At 41.0% G+C, this 21,024-nt stretch overlaps 1 protein-coding gene across 4 annotated transcripts in view; it reads left to right on the forward strand.

The window, feature by feature from the left end:
* ARID4B (AT-rich interaction domain 4B) overlaps positions 1-21,024 on the forward strand; it is a 118,350-nt gene that overhangs the window by 62,388 nt on the left and 34,938 nt on the right. For all 4 annotated transcript variants that reach the window (XM_048485794.1, XM_048485804.1, XM_048485813.1 and 1 more), the window contains exons 8-16: positions 13-151; positions 2,457-2,536; positions 5,282-5,355; positions 8,057-8,202; positions 9,734-9,806; positions 11,769-11,863; positions 13,856-13,953; positions 16,996-17,248; positions 20,061-20,224. In XM_048485794.1, coding sequence (XP_048341751.1) covers positions 13-151; positions 2,457-2,536; positions 5,282-5,355; positions 8,057-8,202; positions 9,734-9,806; positions 11,769-11,863; positions 13,856-13,953; positions 16,996-17,248; positions 20,061-20,224 — 1,122 coding nt within the window. The remainder of the gene's footprint in view (positions 1-12; positions 152-2,456; positions 2,537-5,281; positions 5,356-8,056; positions 8,203-9,733; positions 9,807-11,768; positions 11,864-13,855; positions 13,954-16,995; positions 17,249-20,060; positions 20,225-21,024) is intronic.

A 21,024-nucleotide genomic window follows, 5' to 3' on the forward strand; every position in this document is an offset into this window, starting at 1 on the left:
TTTTCCTTGTAGCCCAGAAGAAGAATCTTCATCATCCTCAAGTGAAGATGATGAAGATGACAGGAAACAAACTGATGAATTGTTAGGAAATGTTGTATGTGTAGACTGTGTAAATGTGGATAAAAAGAAAAATCTCTGGTTTCCAGCTTTGGTAAGTGTTTCTATATTATATTGTTTTATAGCTTAATTTTTTTTAAAAAAGTATATAAGTCTAGAAGTTCAGATCACAGTTCACATCTGTGAAGGTAGGGGATCATGAAGGGTAAAACTCCCACCTGCATTCTTCCCAAGGACAAAGAAAATTCCCTAATTTTCCCAAGATCTTCTTTTCTTCTGAGGTGATCCCCCTCCCCATCTTTTACCTCAAATAACCATGCAAGAAGCTTTTTCGAAGTTTAACAAATAAATTGTAGAATTTTATTGAACACATCAAGGGAATAGGATAGAAGGGAATGATAGTAAGGAAGAAGTAGTTTTATATATAGGTATGAAGATGTTTTCCAGATTCAGCACAGATGGTGTTTGGCTGATTAAAAAGATGTCAGGTTGCACAGAATTCTTAATGCTTTAAAATATTATAGACTTTCATGATGTTTCACAGATTTAACCCAAGATAGCACTTAGAGGTTCATAGCTCAACTCTGGTGCCTATGGACTAAACAGAAATGAGTATTCTCCCAACTTGCTTTCCCTTCAGACTTCTCAAAGCATTTGAAGTAAATCATTCTAAAGAACTATATATTTTATTTGGACTACAGTCAGACCAGCATAATTCTAAAGAACCAGGGATGGGAATTCTTTTCCCACACACAGGGTAATTTCCCCTTCAGACTTGAGAGTGGTCCCTCTTTGATACAAACTCTTTCACTGTCAGTTCCCTCAGTTCTGTCCAGAAGACACACTAGTTCTGCAGTTTGATCCTGGACTAGAAATTCGCCTCTCCCTAGATGTAAATCCCCTTCTTGGCTAGAATAGGGTCCCTTTCTTCCCTCAATACTCTCTTCCCGCCAACACCACAGGTCTTTCACAGACACTAAACACATCTGTTCTCTCAGGAAATCAGAGCTGGGCTCTTTGTAATCTTGTCAGAAGCTCTGATTCCCTCTAAAACTTCACCCACTCCCAGCCTGTCACTCACATACTCAGACTTGGAGAAACACTTCTTCCATCCCTTGAATCTTCATTGTAGAGGATCCAGAGGAAAGGAGATTAATTTGTTCGCATATTTATTTAAAATTTTTATAACATCCTTCTCACTGAGACTCAAGACAGTGTGAATCAATGTAATCTATTATCAGAATGAGGCAGCTGATAAGCAATATAATAGGACTATGAAGTGCATAGAATATTGGGCATGTTAAATAGTATACATAATCACAATGCAGCAAGAGTAGAATAACACATACAACAGATAGTACATATATTGTAGTGGTATAGTTCATAATCCTGTTCCCTTTTATAAAAGCACCTCCTTTATCCATTTTGTTGTAGTATATCCTTCCTGAACAATTCTTACATAGTTTGCATAATGACAGAAGCATGGGAGCCTTCCTGATGACTTCAGCCAGGCCATTCCAAAGATGAGGGCCACAAACGAGAATGCATTTGTGTGGGCATTTTTAATGCCCATTTGTAGGGTGATACCCACAGAAGGCCCTACTCAGATGAGATAAGCTGTCAGTCGAGCGTAGCAGGGGAGGTGTTGAATGGTAACCTCAATTGAATCTGGTAACTGATGAACAGCTAGTGAAGTAACTCCAGAATGGGAATAATGTGCATGTTTCAAGTAGCTCCAAATAATAACCAGTCTGTTGAATTCTGAGACTCATTTAGAGTGCATTATAATAATCTTGTCTTTATGTTACTATATTATGGATTCAGGTTCATATCAGGTGAGTCAAGGTGGGGGGACCATCTTCTAGACTAAATGAAGTTGGAAGAAAGCTTTTTTAAAAAATCTGCATTAATTTGCTTCTCCAGAAATAAACCTGGATTACAGTGTAATCCTAAAGCTCTTAACTGAGTCAACCAGACCCACTGAAAGTGGGAAGCAGAATTTCCTTCAGGATCTCAGTCCTCCCAACGAGCACCACCTCCATCTTGCCAGGGTTCAGTTTCAAACCCCCCTCACACCTTGTGTTCAGGCAGTGGCTCAAGACTTCTAATCATACCACTAGGAAATTTTCATAGAGAGATCAGCCACTCTCCTCTCCATTGGAGGGATGTTATCTAGCAAGTGTGGCTCAGTAAAACAACCTCCTCCCTCCAGTTCCTTTGCAATTTGCAGAAAACTCGGAGGAATTGAGTGCATCTTTGCACAGGGTATCCAAGGCAGAGTTACGATGCCAATCACACTTGTGAATTACCTGATATGAACAGTTGAATTCTTCTGTGCAATATTTTATATACACCCTTGTTTCCCTTCTACGATATTTGAAATACTTTATTTTGTGCAGGTGGTTTGTCCTGACTGTAGTGATGACATAGCAGTGAAAAAGGATTACATACTTGTTCGTTCTTTCAAGGATGGCAAATTGTAAGTAGAAAGATGCAAACAAAAAAAATATATAACAATGGTGGCATGTCTACAGATTAGCCTCTATAAAAGCTTTCCAGTGTTTTTTTCCATTAACTAGATTTTTAAACTAGGTATTACTATTAATATAACTTAATAGAAATTTGAAAATGAATTTAAGAATTGTTAAGCAAAAATTCCTGATATAATTACGGAAAATACAAATCCCCGTTATCATTATACAGTGGATTGGTTCAGATATAACATAAAACCATGGCTTATATTTTTATTATAATAGACAAAATGATCATTGAAACCTATGTTGCCTAACCATAGTTAGTCTTAACACACACTACAGTTTCACATTATGTGCAGACACAACATCCTGGTTTAATCATGGTTTGTTTTAGTGCCAGTGGTTTATATTTGCCTTGCCTATAGACAGCTGGTGAGAGCATCTTAAAAATGAAACGGCTATTGTCAGGTAGCTGTCCATAGTAGCCAAACTCTCCCCACTCTCTCAACTCCACATTCAGCTCTGCTGTTTCAAAGACACAAGCAAGATGGCATTATCCTTCCAAACATCTTTAAGGGGGAAAACGTTTTGTTGTTAGAGTCCTGCCTGTACTGTAGCAATAAAGCAGTTTATGCAAGAATAGTCAATTTACATGGAATATACTGAGGCAGTGAATTTGGGGCGGGCGTGGATGGAAGAAAAGCCAGTGGCCTGCCCCAGTGTTCTCTGTGCTCCGCCCTCCTATATAAGGCCTATATAAGCTGGCCTTCGCAGCTGTTGATGCTTGATTATTTATTTATTTTATTTATTTATACTTTGGGCTTCTAGACCGCCCCATCCCCGAGGGGCTCTGGGCGGTGTACAGCAGATAATAAATACAATTTTAAAACATCATAAATAAATTATTGCTTTCTCTGTTCAGAAAAGTTCATTTAACACAATTTATCTCTGTATTTGTTATGTAAGTAGAAATAGACGATGGGAGTGGTCACAGTTGAAGGGTTGGGGGCTTTGGCATGTGGTGGGTTAGGGTTTGTGTATGTGTGGAAATGGCAATATAGTGAGTTAGAGGATGGATGGCGGCATATAATAGCTGCTGCAAGCATCTTGTGTGTCTTGGAACAGAGATGAGATGCTTCTAAATGAGTGAGCTTTCATGTGGAGGTTGCACTGAAATCACAGCATGAGTTTACTTTTCTAGGTTTTTGATGAGGAAAGAGTTGATGTGAAACCCTTACTGCCTTGTGTAGCATTGATGGTATCTAATGATAAGCAGATTGGTGATGCAGCAAAGCTTTGCCTTCAGTTGGACCCTGTGCTCCAGGCTGGGATAGTAGCTGGGCTTTTGGCTGGAAAGTGGGCCAATGAATGATAGCATGGAGCCAGGATTTCCCAAGGTGTGATGGACAGGAGGCTGCCCTGTCCCTGAAAAGTAACAGCCAACCAACCCTCATCACCTGAGCTGATAGGAGTGCTGTTCTAACATCCAATTCCCTGTGAGAGAGCTGATTGATGGTGTGTGTATCTGTGTGCAGCAGCTAACAATCTGCCTCAAGGAGAGAACCAGTTGTGTAGCTCTGCCTGAAATAGAATGCATTTCAGAGCAGAGTTAGCTGTACTTCACAGGGAGTACAGAGTACCTATTTCTTTTCTTGTCCTTGATGATGAGCAAACCTATAATAGCTTTGTGTGACTGTTGTGGAAAGACTGCTGTGTGGGTAAGTGGCTCTAACTTGGTGTTCAGGTGGAAGTTTGTCAGAAATAATATGTTTTATGGGAACGGCCCTAACTGATAAGTTATTGGTTGTTTAAGGCATATATTCTGTCACCTCAAGCATTAGTGAACTTAAATCCCATCCTGAAGTTGTGTTCAGTGAGACAGTTTACTTGCCTCAACCAGGGTTTCCTTGACTGTTGGGAAGTTTGTGTTTGTTGAAGTGTTCTTTTATGATTCTCTACATATACATATTATTTTTGTTGTTCTTTTTCAATTCTTGCCTCAGTGTCCTATTCACAAACAACAACATTTATCTCATGGTGGTGGACCCCACAGCTTTTACATGTACTATCATGTATTCTGAGGGAGAGAGGTGTGGGCAAGGTTTTACTGAGAAGAGCCTGATCCCCCAGAATCTTAGGCTCTGTGTCCCCGTGGTTTGGTTGAAAGCCAGCTCTGTGAACCCCCGCATTTTGGTTTAAAGGCTCGTCACACACACACTCACAGAAACTGATGTTTGTTCTATGGGGAAATTGGTAAGTTACAAGCTTCAGCAGAAGGGAACTGGTAGCATGCTGCTCCAGGGGGTCAGCAAAGTTAATCTCCCTATGTGTCAAAGTCCTTGTCTGAATCAGGGCCTCCTTCAGTTATTAATGAAAATACACTAGTGATCCAATTGTGGATTTGCCGAGATATTGCGTGGATTAGCCCTTATTTTATAAGTCAAACTTGTAGATTTATGATGTCTAAATAATCTGCTTTTATTTGAATATTACAATAAGGCAGAAGTACATAACATTTTTAGTAGGCTCCAAAATAGTATAACCAATGTCAGCAAAACTGACATTGATCATAATGCTGTGGACTAATGTTTCTTCAGAATATTATACTTGATTCTGTTTCTTTTGTTGTTAAGAGTGATAGATTAAATTACTTTATTAAAGCCAACCCACAATCAGAACATAATTTTTTTAAAAATATTTATGTTTATCATTTTGCATTTTTAAAAATTGCTTTGTCACTGTTCTTCTAGTTCTTCAGTACCGAGAAAAGACGTCCGAGAAATTAGTGAAACGTCACCAAAGCCAGATGCTACATTAAAGCAAGGTTAGAATATTTTTAAAACAAGAAAAGAAAAGCTCTTCTGATTGTTATAATCAGTGAAGAGCTATTGGTCTGTACTATATTCTATTTTGATCTATGCTTCTGGTAGAGTGTTTTTATGCTCCTATTGTTTTTTCATTTAAATTTTATTAATGCACCTTAGTATTTATATATTGTGATTTTAATATTGAGAGCTGACTTCAGAACTTTACAAAAAGAAATAGCATAAATTATACCAATACTGTTTAACAACTATATGTGATTCCTCACTGAGTTAATCCAGAATTTTGGACTGGGTTGTCATTAGTATGCTGATGGCACCCAGTTGTATCTGTTGAAAGAGGGTCATCCAGGAGCTGCCTCAGACATTCTGGCCAATTTTTTGGAGGCTGTGGTGGGGTGAATGAAAGAGAGCCAGCAGAAGTTGAATCCAACAAAGATGGAGGTCATGTGGCTGGCTCAACACGGGTTGAGTGGCAAGCGCTATCTGCCGAACATAGACAGTATGCAGCTGATAACTGGACCAACCGTCAAAAGCCTGGGTGTGCTCCTGGATACCTTCTTCACCACAGAGGCCCATGTAGTATTTGTTCATCTATGCCACTGGCACCTTACCTTTCCCAACCCAATCTTGGCACAGTGTTCCAAGCAACAGTCACCTCCAGATTAGACTACTTCAATTTGCTCTACGCTGCCCTTGAGTCTGCTCCGGAAGCTCTGTCTGGTCCAGAATGCAGCAGTGAGGATCCTAATGGGGATCCCATGGTGGGCACACATCCAATCAATGTTTTGCCAACTACACTGACTCCAGGTGGAGTACCAGATTAGATTCAAGATTCTTGTACTAACATTCAAAGCCCTTTATGATCTAGGATCCACGTACCTACAGGACCATCTCTTCTGGTATGTTCCCCAAAGATCGCTTTGTCTGCAAATAGTAATCTACTGGTGGTCCCTGGCCCCCAAAGAAGTTTGTCTAGCCTTAGTCAGGGCCAGGACTTTCTTGGCCCTGGCTCCAGTCTGGTAGAACACTCTGTCTAATGAAACCAGAGCCCTGTGGAAACGTATGCTATTCTGCAGAGCCTGTAGGACAGAGTTGTTTTTCCAGGTGTATGGTTAAGGCAACTATGGTACCATCTGACCTCCTCCCTTTTTCCATCAAGTCCACCATCAGCCCTCAGTGGACTAGGGTACTGTTTCATTGCCATCTTTGAAATAATTATAAATGTAATTTATTGGAATGTTTTAAATGTTTTAAACTGTTACATGAAACGTTGTAAGCTGCTCCAACCGATCTTGAAACATTTCTAGCCTGGTCTTGGGATAGACAGTTTTGAGTGCCCTCAACAATCTGTATCAGGATGTGGACAAAATTACATTCCTGGTAATTCTCCAGGAACTCAGTGGCTTTAAATACCACTGATGCTGGTGTCTCTTCAGACTGTCTGGCTGAGTTGGGCTAGGAGGGACTATTTTGTAATAGCGGCAGTTCTTCTTGGAGGGTAGGTCCCAGGAGAAGTGACTGGCAAAATACTACTTCATCGTGTGGGCTTTAGCATGTGCATGCTGCAAGATGCAGTGTATGGAGGATGGGAGGTGGGCATTTGAAATGTCTTTTCAAATCTACAATGGATCCATGATGCATATCAGGGAACTGACAAAGTTACATGTATAAATCACATAACTCTAATTGTGTACCATCTGCACTACTTCCTAGGAAGTTTCTGGATGATTTTAAAGTTCTGATTTTGACTTTTAAGGATCTAAACATGACAGGTTTCTTTCATAGTGTCAGCAAAGTTAGGAAACTTTCCTGAAGGAGGGTATCCATGTCCCCTTGTCACTGCTGTTCATGTGTGTTTTGCACAAGGCTGATAGGAGGATTTTTTGAAGGATGACATGCAACTGAAGCTTCATCCATAAGAGTAGTTTTTATTTGCTTGTTCTTCTGCTTTTGTCATATAAAGTTTTATATAGTTGTTTTCAATTTTGTTGTAAACTGCCTAATAGATTAATGATTAATATACAGGAGGGTTGGATCCAGTGGTGGGATTCAACCAGTTCCAAACCTCTGGTCATGGGACTCAGTGTTTGGATCCAAAGGTGCTGTTCTGCTTGTGGAACAGCATTTCTACTGATGGAGAAGGTGAGGGTGACATCCACAGTTCCCTTCTCCCAATGCAGGTTACCACTTTGCTCTCCGCACTGTCCCTGAGGATCACTTGGTCCCCTCCCTTGCAGAGTTTAAGGAAGCTCAGTGGGCTTAAACAAGAATGGGAAGGGGGCAATCCCATTGGTGGTGCTTTCAATCCAACCCAGAGTCCTACTGCTTTTGTATGTGTTTGTGTAACTTTCATGTCAACATTATTATCATGAAATGCAATCGGAGGTGCTTCTGAGAGCTTAAATAATACTGGAAAAGGGGTTTCTGAATTGCTCCTTCCTCTTATTATTCCTTGTTGGTTCTCAAGTGGTCCTCTAACAGTGATTTGTTGGCTCAAGCCTTTGTGGGCTTTAGGTGTCAGGGTCAAGGAAATCCTACATTTACATAAACTCAGGATCTCCCTATACACAATAATTTCTCTCTACATGGGAAGAGAAATGCATGACTTGCACAACTGACCTAAGGAAAAATCCCGATAATGATTGATTAATTAGTAGGGCAAGCTTGACGTTGTTCTAATAAATGCAATATCATTTGCAGCTTTTGATCAGGCCCTAGAATTCCGTAAAAACAGAACTGTTCCCAGTAACTGGAAGACTGAGTTGAAAGAAGAAACCTCCAGTAGTGAAGCAGAAGAAGAAGAGGAAGATGAAAAAGAAAAAGAAGACAATAGCAGTGAGGAAGAGGCAAGTATAGCAATTTTGTGGGTTCTTATTAGCACAGTTCCTGTTAGAAGTACAGTGTCTACTGAATTACACTAATGGCGTGATATCAACACTTTTAATTCATTTCATTGGGTTAGAGGAAACCAATTTCCCCCCTTCCCCCAAAGTCTTCTGTCCATCCTACCTAAAATTGTGCTCCTGCTGCTTAGTAGATCCGAAGAACAGTGTGGGAAGCAAATTTGGAGTCTGCAGTCAGAGGGAGCAGTCAGCAAAAATCTTCCTCCTCTGCAGACAGAAGAGCTGTGCTGATGGAACAGCACTTCAGGATTCAAGCCTTGTTTAGGATAGGTCTTGTCATATAGTTCATATTTGCGAATGCTGCTTACTTCATACAATCAGTTTATGAAAGCTAAAATAATTACCATGTTGGAATGTTGGAACCATGAAGGATAGGGGCAACTGCATGTAGTCATTAGTGAGTAATGTCCTATGTCTCTTATTTATGGTTTCTAAAACAAAAATATACCCTTAATGCCAAAATCTTTGGAGCTGGAATAATAATCTAGCAGTGGATTCATAACTGAAAAAGGAGAAAACCACTCACCTGATCTGAAATGGTCCATCATGCATTCAGTTCTGATGTACAGGCTTTGCAGACTGAAAGTACTGGTGACGGTCCGCTCTCCTGATTAAAAATTTCAACATAACATTAGATGAGTGTGTTCCCAAATCCTTTTTCTAGTAAACTTCATGAAGAGCAAGGTTTGGCACCTCCTGTTTCTTCTCCACATTTATACTTAAAAAAAAAAGATTCTACAAAGGTTGAATCTCCAAAGTAGGAAAGTCTAGTTTTGGACAGCAAAATGTGATTCCTGTTTGACTAATTTATTAGACCTCCATATGCGATTAAAATTGTTAATATTTATGTATAAATTATTTATCCCATATCATAAGCAAAGATATCTGAACATTTTACCATTTTCAAAAAACCTGGAAGGTTGGATGTGCAGATGGCAAATTGTGCCAAAATATTATTTATCACCTTCATTGGAAAGGATCCAGCAGAAAAGCTTGCAAAAGGAGCTGGCAGAGCAGATCGCTCCCTGCCTTTGTTTAGCCTGTTGCTGTTTGTCCTGAAACGCTCCGAGGCTTGGGAATGCCCTGTGGACAGCAGCAAGAGGACCAGGGAAAAGAACCTCCAAATTCCTGTTTTGCTGAATGGCTTTTGTATTGGAAGAGGCAGTAGAAATTTTATCTGAATCCACTGTGTCTCTGGAGGGCTCAGTACAGTATTTTGTTTGCAAAGTGGTATAACATCTCAGAGAGGATTTCCTAGGTACACAGGAGGCTACTTAACAACAGGAAAGCTGGGAAAGATCTATTCTCCCACTGTTTCTTTCCACGAGCTTTTCTTCCATATCCAGCCCTATAACTATTATTTAACTTTCTTTTAAAATTTAAATTTAATTTCCTATGATAGCTTTTAAAATAAAAGTGTAATGTTTAATAGACTGATGTACATTTTATTTCCTTGTTGTACTTTTTAAATTAGGAAGAAACAGAACCCTTTCCAGAGGAAAGAGAGAACTTTCTACAACAGTTGTACAAGTTCATGGAAGACAGAGGTGAGCTTTTAAATATATTTGTGTGCGCGTGTGTGTGTATATATATAATTTTACACAAATATGAATTTTCTAATTATGTTGAAGTTTGATTAAAACTATCAAATGCATTGTTACATGGCTGTTAACTAGGAAAATAAGCTTAAGGCTGGGTTCCTGTGCTTTCATGTTTGAGAGTAAGCCCCCTTCGAATATAGCTGAATTTACTTCTGAAGAGGATTAGGCTGCATGCTTTGTATGCAGTCCAGCCCAGTACTGATTTATGTGATATGTAAAAAATATTACCTGCTTCTCTACTGAGCACTGAATGGGTAGTGGCTGGATGAGAAGTGGTAGAAATAGTAGGGCTGCACTCACAATGGCTGTTAGCACTGCCTCCTGAATGTATAGTCCTTCTCATTATTAATCAGTGTGCAGAGGGTGAGGAGATGGCACTCCAGGAAAAAGAAATCTGCTGTTTGGACTTCTGTTTGAAATTCTAAATCAGGGGTCTGCAACCTGCGGCTCTGGAGCCGCATGCGGCTCTTTCGTCCTTGCACTGCGGCTCTGTGTGGTTTGGGTCCTCTCAGCCTCCTTCGGAGAGTCGCCCTAAGAGATTATAGGAAAGAGTCCCCGTTCCTAGAGAGGCACAGCCCGAGACGGCTATCCCAAGCCACTTCCGGCTTCCCTGTTCCAGCTGCCTGGTTGGCTGATGCTGGTGATGACGGGGCGGGGCGAGGGCGGAGCACCGCTTGTGGATCCTCTTGAACCCGAGGTGTGCCGGTGAAAGAGGCGGGAAATGGGAGGGGGAGGTGCTGCCAAGAGCGCATGGATTTTCAGGCGCCAATCCCTAACATCCAGGGGTCCACCCCTCTTGAATGGGGGGGGTCAGGGGTGCGACCTCCTTTGGGTGGCCCTCATTTCCCCCTCCCCAAGGTCCCTTCTGTAGGGAGGCGGGGACCACATGGGGGACCCCAGTGCAGGTGCCACCTTTGCAAGGTTGCAGACCCCCCCCCCCAGAAGGCTCCCACTGAGGCTCCAGGAGCTTTCCCTGGGAGGATGGGCAGCCTGGCTGGAGTCCAGGTGAGAAATACAATGTCAGGTTTTAAGGAGTTATTACCTGCAACCCTTCAAGGTTGCACTTGTCAGGACTGTTTGATGGGAAGGCAGGGGTGGGTGGGAATTGTTTGCTTCTACGTTGCCAAGGAGGGCAGGAGCGCATGGGGAAAGCCTTGCACATGGATCTTGGAAGGTTTACTTCAGAGTAAGCCAGTGGACGGTAAGCTTGTAGATCGTGGAAGGGAGGAAGGCCAGGATCATCCTCAGCCATGGTTGTCACAGGTTGCCAACTCCCAGTGGGCAAATCCCAGGACATTTCAGGATAGATTCTCAGAAGCTGTGGCTTTTGGGACCAGGGCGGGGGCCATGCTCAGTGAGGAATATGGCTGTCGAGTATATTTTACCCTCCATATTTTACCCTCCATGGCAGACATTTTCTCAGGGGGTGGGGGGAGAAGTTCAGCCCCACCCCGGAAGTTGACAACCCCGTTAAAGGCACCAATTTTGATCCACCATCCAAGTGGAATTTGAGGGGGTTCTTTTGAGGGGGGGGGGCATAATCAGTCTCTTTCAACACAAGAAAAGAGAAATGTGTGAAACGGGTTCTATTGCTGGTCATTTGAACCATATACAAAACAACAGGCTTTTTAGCCCCCTCTCCTTTTTACATTGATGGGTAAAAATGGGCCCCAAAGAAGGGAACTTCTCCCTGCATGAGAATATATACAGTGCTATCTTCATTTTAGATGTCAACAAGTATTTGCTGCTCCTAGTGTTTTCTTTTCCATGGAAAACGGGTCCAAACGGCTCTTTGGGTGTCAATGGTTGCCGACCCCTGTTCTAAATTGATTTATATGCATTGATTTCTGTGTTGATCTTGTTTCAAATTGCAAAGCCACACTTCAAAATACTTTTCTTTTTAAACAGGGACTCCTATTAACAAACGACCTGTACTTGGATACAGAAACTTGAATCTATTCAAATTATTCAGACTTGTACATAAACTTGGAGGATTTGATAATGTAAGTACTATATGTTATGGAAGAACATGTCTCATTGAAGAATTCTATATTTACATTATAGAGGAACTTCATGCATAATTTTTTTCAAAAACAGTAGGCGTAAATCGTGATATTTCATTATTTGAGTGGGTCTTCATGGTTGCATTATTTGGTGAGATGGACTTGGGAATGAAAGAGCCTTAGAGAAAATGGTGTTATAGGCATGGTTAAAATCAGCCCAAACTAGTGTTAGCGTGTAAAGCAGGAGTTTTCATAAAGTAGTCGAGTTTTATATAACACTGTTGTAGATCATGGAATTGAGGCTTATGGAAACTGAAACTTTGAAAGACAGTCTGTTATAGTGATAGGAGCAGTAAAGGCAAACAACTTGCCACCCTGGCAATCGTTAGAGATGTTTTGGGTGATTTGGTTAGCAATATGTATTTATTTAATGACTATATGTGTTTATATATTTGATACCCCCCATTTCTTCTCAATAGGAACCTAAAATGTCTTACAACATTGTTCTCCCCTCTTTTATTTTATCCTCACAACAATCCTGTGAGGCTGGTTAAGCTGAGTAATAGTATCAAGCTCAAGGTCACCCAACAAGCTTCCATAGCAGGATGGGGATGTTACAGAAGGAAGGGAGAACACTACTTGCGTACCTGCTGAGAATATCTGGACTGACCTTCTGAAAAAGAATCCTTCTGGCTTAATACTAACAAAGTCACTGGGTAGAAACCCGGAAAATATAATAAACTATGTAGCACCCATGCAGTTTAGCATGTGGGGAAGAGATTAAGAGAAACATCTCAGAGAAGTAATTTTTGAGCAACTATAGTTGGTTCAAAATGTGATTACTACCTGGAATGGCTGTAGGAAACAAAATACAGTTTTTGCTACATCTTCACTGACTTTCAGTTGGTTTCCAAATCCAATTCAAAGTGCTGGTGTTAATTCTTCTTCCTCTCATATGAAATCTACACTTTAAAAACAGAGGAGAAGGAAAGGAGAGCATTCTCATCGTTCCTCTTTTGTTTTGTAGTGTGAACATACAATGCTGTCTGCTATAGACTGAGACCAAGGGTGGGAATAGCTCAGTACTTCTACATCAAGAGCTGTCCCAAGATGCCATGTAGAAAATGCTCTTTTGCAATGCCTGCTACCTAGTGTTCTTTCACTGGAGATACCAGGATCCAAACTAGAAACTTTTTGAAAGCAAAGGATATCAATCTTTGACCACCAAACCTATGTTGCAGGGCAAGGAATATATAAGAGGGAACTAATCAGTAATATGTTATCATTGCTTTATTTGGGTTTAATTGATGTTATATTAGACCAACAAAGTCATTAACAGCTGATTGAAATGAAAGAAAGTTGGAGTTATGTATCGTGATTAGAATAACTGGCAGGGAAGTAAGAAAAGCTTGTAGAGATAGGGTCCACTGTCTTCAGTTTTGTCTGCAATGGCAATAGGTAACTATTGCTTCTTTGTAAACACCATCAAATTAACTTTGAAGACTGAGAACTTCTAAATTGTAAATCACTGACATTTGCGTATATTTAAAGTTAATTGCATATGTCGGGAGTATGTTTGTGTGAAACCAAAGCTCAGTCGTTATTTCCTCAGTCTTAAATCATTGGGCACCTGCCACACTTATACCCACATGCTTCAGTGCATAATGGCCATTTAATACATAGTCCTTACCTCCCTATTTTGCCAGGTTTAGATTATACTTTGTTCAGTTTGTTCAGTTTACATACACCAGACTTAGATCAAATAAATGTTTTAAAAACTCAGCCAAAATATATGATTGAATAAGCAAAAGGAGAGGTGGAACAAATGAAAGTCATTCTGCATTTATTTAGCATTCCCTTGAATAGGGCTCAAAACTACCTGAAATTCAGTTTCAGTTCTTATGAAGCAAAGTTCTTGTTTTTATTCATTATGACAGAATTAATAATTTCATAATGATCTTTTTATGGAGATAATATTCCTTCTGTTTATAGATTGAAAGTGGATCAGTTTGGAAGCAGGTATATCAGGATCTTGGGATCCCTGTCTTGAACTCAGCTGCTGGATATAATGTTAAATGTGCTTACAAAAAGTAAGTAAATCTGTATGATGACATTCTGATAAATGATATATAACGTTAGTTAGGTAAGTATAATTCATTGTGTCTTCAGTGCAGTCCCATATGGAACCCTGCAGGTTCAGGCTGACCACAGGGAGCTGACCAGAAGTCTTCCAGAAGCCTCAGAGTGCTAGGACTGCTCTCCTCTCTCCCCTCTACGCCACCACGTATAGAGGACTCGCTTTAGATGAGCACTTCATTTCAACTCATAGTTTTTTTTTCATCAACATGGCACTATTCATGAAACATTCCTAGTGTGGAACAAAAATGATTCAAAACTATGAGCATGATTAATGTACTTCCTGCCTCAGTGAGACTCATGTCTCCAAGAAGTGCCTATTTTGATGACTTTTTTACTCCAAAAGCCAGACATGAACAGGCTTAATGAAAAGTCCCAAGGAAAAATCCTTTAAAAAGGCTTGTATTCCTTTGGTCTCTCAGTCCATATGACTCCTTCTGGATCAACTCCAGACTCAGCTTTGGTGGCCAGATGAGCAGTTTCTGAGCCCCCGGTTAAAAAGGCCAAAAAGAAGGTTAAAAATACCTCTTAGTCCAAGCCATTGTCTCCCCAGTGCCAAGATTCATTGCCAACACATCTACCGTCTGACTGTTTGGCTCATCCACCAGAGTTCTTTTCTCAACATTAACGGTAATTGTCTCCTCAACAGCAAGGCTTGTCACCGAAGCATTCTTAGCCTTCTTTTCTGATTCATCAAAGGAAAGTTTTTTCTTGATGTCGATCACCTTCATGTTGATGTTGATCACCTTTGATCACCTTCATCTACTCAATGTTGGGATTCTCTGATTCCATGCCTATCATCTCCTGGATGTTGTCTGTCAAGCTTCCACCTGCTTGAAATCCCTGTCACAGTCAGGATCGCAGTGTGGGAGCCTCTGGACATCAAAACTCCTGCTCTCCTCAGTTTTGAACTTCATTGTCTCCTGTCATAGACTCAGCCATCCCTACCAGTCCACAGCTCCTCCGTCATCCGAAAGCATCCTAACCCTTGCTTGATAGACACTCTTCCCCTTCCTTAGGGTATGATGTCTTCAATGTTCCTCTCCTTCCCTTGGATCTGTGAAAGTGACACCTCAGTCATCTCATTCACCCTTGCCAGCCTTCCTACCCATGCTTCCTTCCTACTCCATTCACCCATTGGGACATGCCTTGTCATATCCCTTTTCATCCTCCTCCTAAATCACCTGGCAAACAATCCTCATCGGTGAGACATGATGGGTCTGCCACTTCATCACGTCTTCAGCAATACCCAGAGGATAATTATTTCTTGGATTTGGATGCAGATTCAGAAGACACCTCTATGCCTTTTCTGGAGGGCAGTGTCAAGTATCTGGCTCATGGAGGATCTTAACTTCTGTTCTGAGAAATTAATTCAAATGGTGAACGCCTTGGACACTGACTTTATTCAGTTGGATCTGAGGTCCTCGATTCTAATCATGACTGTGTCATGCAGCACTGATAGAAGGCCAATTGTCCTCCTATTAATTAAGGGAATTTGAGAAATAGCCAAAAGGGTACTGACAAAACATTACTAGCAGAAACTACCAGACCACAGCCACAAAGCTGTAAAACCCACAAAAGCCAGCCACTTCAGCTGCTTTCCTTTCCAAGGTCGATATCCTGAACTTCTGTAAGGCAGCAACCTGGTCTGCTCTGGCCACATTTCTCCAACATTATTCCATTGATGTGGACTCCTGGAGAGACGCAACTGTTGAGAGACTAGTTTTACAGTTGTTTATTTATTTTATTTATTTATATTTTAGACTTTTATACCGCCCCGTCCCCGAAGGGCTCCAGGCGGTGTACAACATGCAGTAAAATACAACCACAAAACCATCATAAATCAATTAAAATCTATAAAAGCAGCGAAGAACTAACGGTAACCCTGATAATTATAGCTATACGTGCCGCCCAACTACCAGTTATTAAATCCTGCCCCAAAGGGAGGATCAGCGGGCCCCCTCCAATGGTATCAGGCCCAGATGTAAAAACCCAGAGGGCCGAAAAAGGGAGGGGACCGAAGAAGGGGGGGGCACCATCAGCGGCCGGTCCTTCCAAAGGCCCGGCGGAACAGCTCTGTCTTACAGGCCCTGCGGAACTCACCAAGATCCCGCAGGGCCCGGACAGCTGGCGGGAGAGCGTTCCACCAGGCCGGGGCCAGAGCCGTAAAGGCCCTGGCCCGTGTGGAGGCCAGCCGCATCATCGAGTTGTTGTTTCCTTGACAAGCCCACACCCACCTCCATGGTAAGTGAACATGCTACTCTCCCATGAGGGACTGCACTGAAGACAAACCAAGGAAAACAGAGTTGTGCTTAACCTATAACTGCTGTTCATCAAGTGTCTTCTTTGCAGGCATGCATCCCTTTCTCCTTTCCCCACTGTGGGCTGCTATTGGCTTGATTGGTGCTCTTCCATGGTGGTGAATGGAGGAGCACTCTTACCACCTCTTTGGTGTGACCATTTGGGCAGGAAACCAACCCACTCTCAGCTCTGGAGAAGAGCAGGAAGAGCACTCCAGGAGCTCTGAAGCTTTTATAAGCCTTCTGGTTAGTTTTCTGTGGCTGGCCTGCACCTGTGCAGTCTCATGTGTGACTGCACAGAAGATACTCAAGAAATAACAGTAACAGGAAAGTGCTACTTTACTTTTTATTTAAAGAGACTAAATACTGTTACTTGTGGCATTTTTCTCAATTTTTATATCACGCCATACATTGGGCCCTTTTTTAATTTGTTTGAAAAATGTAATACATTTAACTCCAGAAATGTTTTTAAGTTGATTAGCCTCAACGCAGCTGACTTTCAAATGTTTTCTTTATACAATAAGTTATTTGGGGGGGTGGCAGTAACTGAAAAAAAGAACAGAAACATTAATCAAACACCAAATGTGTTTTTTTAAACAAATCAATCTGAAACATATGTTGTCCAGTAGGTGCATTTATATGGCAAATATGTATTTTTTGTTAAAACTGACTGACCTTTCTGTTGCTTTCTTTTAGATATCTTTATGGCTTTGAAGATTATTGCACATCAGCAAATATTGAATTTAAAATGGCATTGCCAGAGAAAGTAGCAAGCAAGTCCTGTAAAGACTATGAAAAAGATGTGAAAAAGCATGAAGAAACTGAACAAAATGTAAAGGAAATAAAGATGGACATTGTAGAAAGAGATAATGAAACAGCGATTATGAAACAAGTCAAATCAGCTGAGAATGATTATGAAAGAAAAGATAATGATAATTCTTCCTCTTTGGTAAGAGTTGCTATGTTCTGTTTTGGTGTTTGTTAGAATATATGCTTAAATTCTGCTAAGTTCAGTGTAAAAGTAATCACCTGTGAGATAAACAAACATACAGACATTAATGGCAGCAGAGCCTGTTGTAGTACACTTTGATACCATCAGACAGCATAGTAAACCATATGCTTTTGCTGATTGTGCCGAATTCTTAAGGCCCTAATTTGCACTTGTCTAGGTTCAGACAGACACCTTAGGCAAAAGGCGGCAAATGTCATCCAAGGCTCTGTCCAAGGTCAGCACACAAATAGTTAGAAGTTCAAGCACAAGCCAGGCACAGTCCAGAGTCAGAGTAAATCTAACAAACTTAAGTCCAAATCCAGTCCAAGGGCAAGCACAAAAAGTTCTAAGGTACAGAGCAGCCACAGGCGCATAAGGTTTGTGGATAAGTTTCTTCCACACTGGTTCACCCTTCTTTGGCTTCCCTGGAGGTGGCGCTGGTTCAGCCTCAAAATCTGGGCTGTGAAACTGAGAACATGGCACTCTCTTCAGCCTGAGACTTCCCTTCTGCACCAGAAGGAATCTCCTCATTCAAGGAGACATTGGTGGGCCGCAGACTCATGACACCATCATTTGAGCATGAAATAAAATCTGGAATCTGTACAATCCAGATCACACGTTAGGGAAAGGTGATATTCGTTTTGTGTGTTTGTGTGTGTCTTTGTCAGTTTTTTTGTGAGGGTCTGTTCCCTACACTTTGCCTCGTGCCTCCTTTGTGGCCAGCCCATGACATTCTTATAGTTTGGCTTGGCTGTCTCTGATTCTTCTGGGCTTCTTTAGATTGCTATTTTTTTCTGTTGGGCTTGCAGTATGCATTAACCCTGGCTTCTCCTGGGCATCCATGGATTGACAGTGGTTCTATTGGGCCTTTAAATCTGTCTCTTATCACTTAGGTTTCTTCTGCTGGGCCTCTGTGAATTAACATTGGTTCTGTTGTGCTTCCAAAAGTGCCCTCCCCCCCCCCCCCCCAGGTTTTCATTTGTTCTGCTGGGCATCTGTGGATTGACATTGGTTCTTTGGAGCTCGCAAAAGTTCTCCTGGTGTACATTTGTTGTGTTGGGCAGTTGTTGACTGAAATTGGTTCTGTTGAACTTGCAAAAGTGCCCCCCCCCCCCCATTTATGGTTGTTCTGTCGGGTATGTGTGGATTGACACTGGTTTTGTTTGGCTTGCAAAAGTCTTCCCCCCCCCCCCTCCATTTTTCATATGCTAGGCACCTGTGGATTAACATTGGTTCTGTTGAGATTGCCACATTGATTTGGGGTTCTGCTGGGATTCTATGGTTCTGCTTTGGTTTTTGGGGTTTGTTGACTCTGTCTGCTTTCAGAGGCTTTTAACCAGTTGTTGTTTTGCTTGCTCTTGAGTTTTTGGTTGTTGTTTGCCATGGAGAAAGCCTGAAGTCCCTCCCCTACCAGGAAACAATTGAGGATGGCTGGGGGTACCTTGTCAGGGGCCCATAGAATTGGACCTCTTTGTCCAATTTGCCTGTCATGTGGGGGTTATTGCTGTGCTGCAATTTCAGTAGCATTATCTTTTTAAAAAAAACCTTCAGCCCTCTGGAAAGATTTTCCATAGGAAACAAAAAAGCTGAAAAATGCCTGAATCACCAAAAAAAAATCTGAATTTTCAAACTGATATTTGGAACCTGGATAACTGGGAATACTGAAATTTTGGGCTCCCTGATATCCAGATCTTTAAAATGCCATTTTCCCCCAAAGAGAACACCCCTAAATTGAAGAATAGAGAAAATATCATAGATAGATAAATACAGTTGGAGGAGTGAAGTTTCCTATTGGTCTGGGCTTCCCACTTGGTATGCAGAAGACTAAGATGGCCACACTCCTGAATAAACTGGGATTTCTGCATTCAGGCAGTACAACAGATAACAGTTGATCCAGCAGCTCACTTACCGCCATCATTCTAATCTAGAATGTAATGAAATCGTGTTTATAATTTATGATTTATCATGACGTCACTATTCAACAAATGTTTCTTGGTGCTGTTCCTCATGCATAAAAGACTGGGGGCAGTTTGCAGGTTCACTTGCTCCTTCCTGCTTCAATCATCCTTTCTGTTTTCAACAGAAACTGTCATATAGTGTTAGGTTTGCGCTGCTAATGATGAGTTTTGAACCAGAGGCTGAAAGCAAAGTTTGAAGGCAGTCTACAACCTTGATTGAAGGTAGCCATCATTAGCATTAATAGCAATGAAAATGTGACAGTGTGCCAAATAAACATGCAGGAAAATTATGTGTAACACAGTCTTATTTCCTAAGTTGTGCATATTATAGTTCAAGTTCTTACATGAAACTGTTTTTAGATTCGACACTAAAGTTAAAATTGAATATATTTTATTTTTTTCCCAAAATTCCCACAGTTTCTACCATGGTTTCAAACATTTTAGCAATTTCACTTCCTTGTTCATGCAACAGATTGCAGTCATTTCTTGCAAGCAGATAAACTGGCAGGGGGCAGGTTATCACCTTGCAAATAGATTCACTTGTCAGTATTCCGCTTGAAATGGTGAGCTGGGGTGTCTGCCTGCAAGAAGGTTACTTTCTGTTTCTAGCCCGTTTCTACTGGTGTGTGTGTGTTCCTAACAATGTTTAATTTCATTTCTCAGCAGTAGGTACAGATACAGCAGATACAGATACAGTTCCTAGAATATGACATGAATTGCAGCAGTTCCTCGGTATAGCTAGCATGAATTACTGGGGCAAATGCATCTTAATTGGCAAACAATAGTTTTTAATGTCTTTTTTCTTCTCCTAGGGAAGCAAAAACTGTTTTCAGGAATCTCATTCAGATCAAGAAAATGAATTAAGAATAATTAAAAGAGATGGTGAAACTCACATGGAATGTAAAGAGGATGAGAAGAGTAAAGACTTGGAAAATCAAAACACTAGTCTAGAGGATGAAGAGAAAGAGAAATCAAAGTAAGAATCTTTTCTTTTAAATTGTGTGAAGGAACTGAAACAGTGTTCTGATATGAGTTATCTTGGATAATTAAAAGATCCAATGAAAAGTTATTGTCTTGATGCCAAATAAGTTGTTAGCCTGACATTTCCAGACAAGGCCTTCCTTATGTTACTATTTTGGGTACAGTTGTTGTTCACTTACAGCTTTGTCCTAAAGCGCACTGAGCTAGAAATATAGTGTGAAGGAAGTATTCATCTGCAATCTCCAGGAATATGGGAAAATAAATAAATGGTGGATTCAGATAGTTTTGGAGAGCTGCTTTCAAGAGCGGAGTGAAGAAATGGGTGTTCAGTGCACTTAAGAAGACATTGGTGACCGAAGTGGAGGGGCTGGCTGGTGAAAAAGGAGGCGAGAGAACAAGGGACATGATGAATTAGAAAAAGTGACCTTGAAGTCTTAGAGGACTGAAAAAAATGACGGAAAAGGGTGTATTTGGATTTCGGAGTACGTGTAATAATAGTACATACAGGTTACAAACGTATTCTTGAACTTGACAGAATTAGGATATAAGGGGAATAGAAGTTAAAGCTGTAAGAAGAGGAATGAAAAATTTGTGGGCGGGTTGAAGTGTTGCCAAAGCTTAAAAGATTTGACTCATCTGGAGAGGACCATTTTGGATCTAGAAATTTAGCTGTGCAGAACAATCCTTTATTATTTCATTCTCTGGAAAGGTGGCAATATCAGCAGAATTGATATTATTAAATTGCTGAAGCATCTGAACTCATTGTTCTGTTGATCCTACTTCCATTCCAATGAT

The sequence above is a fragment of the Sphaerodactylus townsendi genome, linkage group LG01 (genome assembly GCF_021028975.2).
Source record: "Sphaerodactylus townsendi isolate TG3544 linkage group LG01, MPM_Stown_v2.3, whole genome shotgun sequence".
Classification (NCBI taxonomy): domain Eukaryota; kingdom Metazoa; phylum Chordata; class Lepidosauria; order Squamata; family Sphaerodactylidae; genus Sphaerodactylus; species Sphaerodactylus townsendi.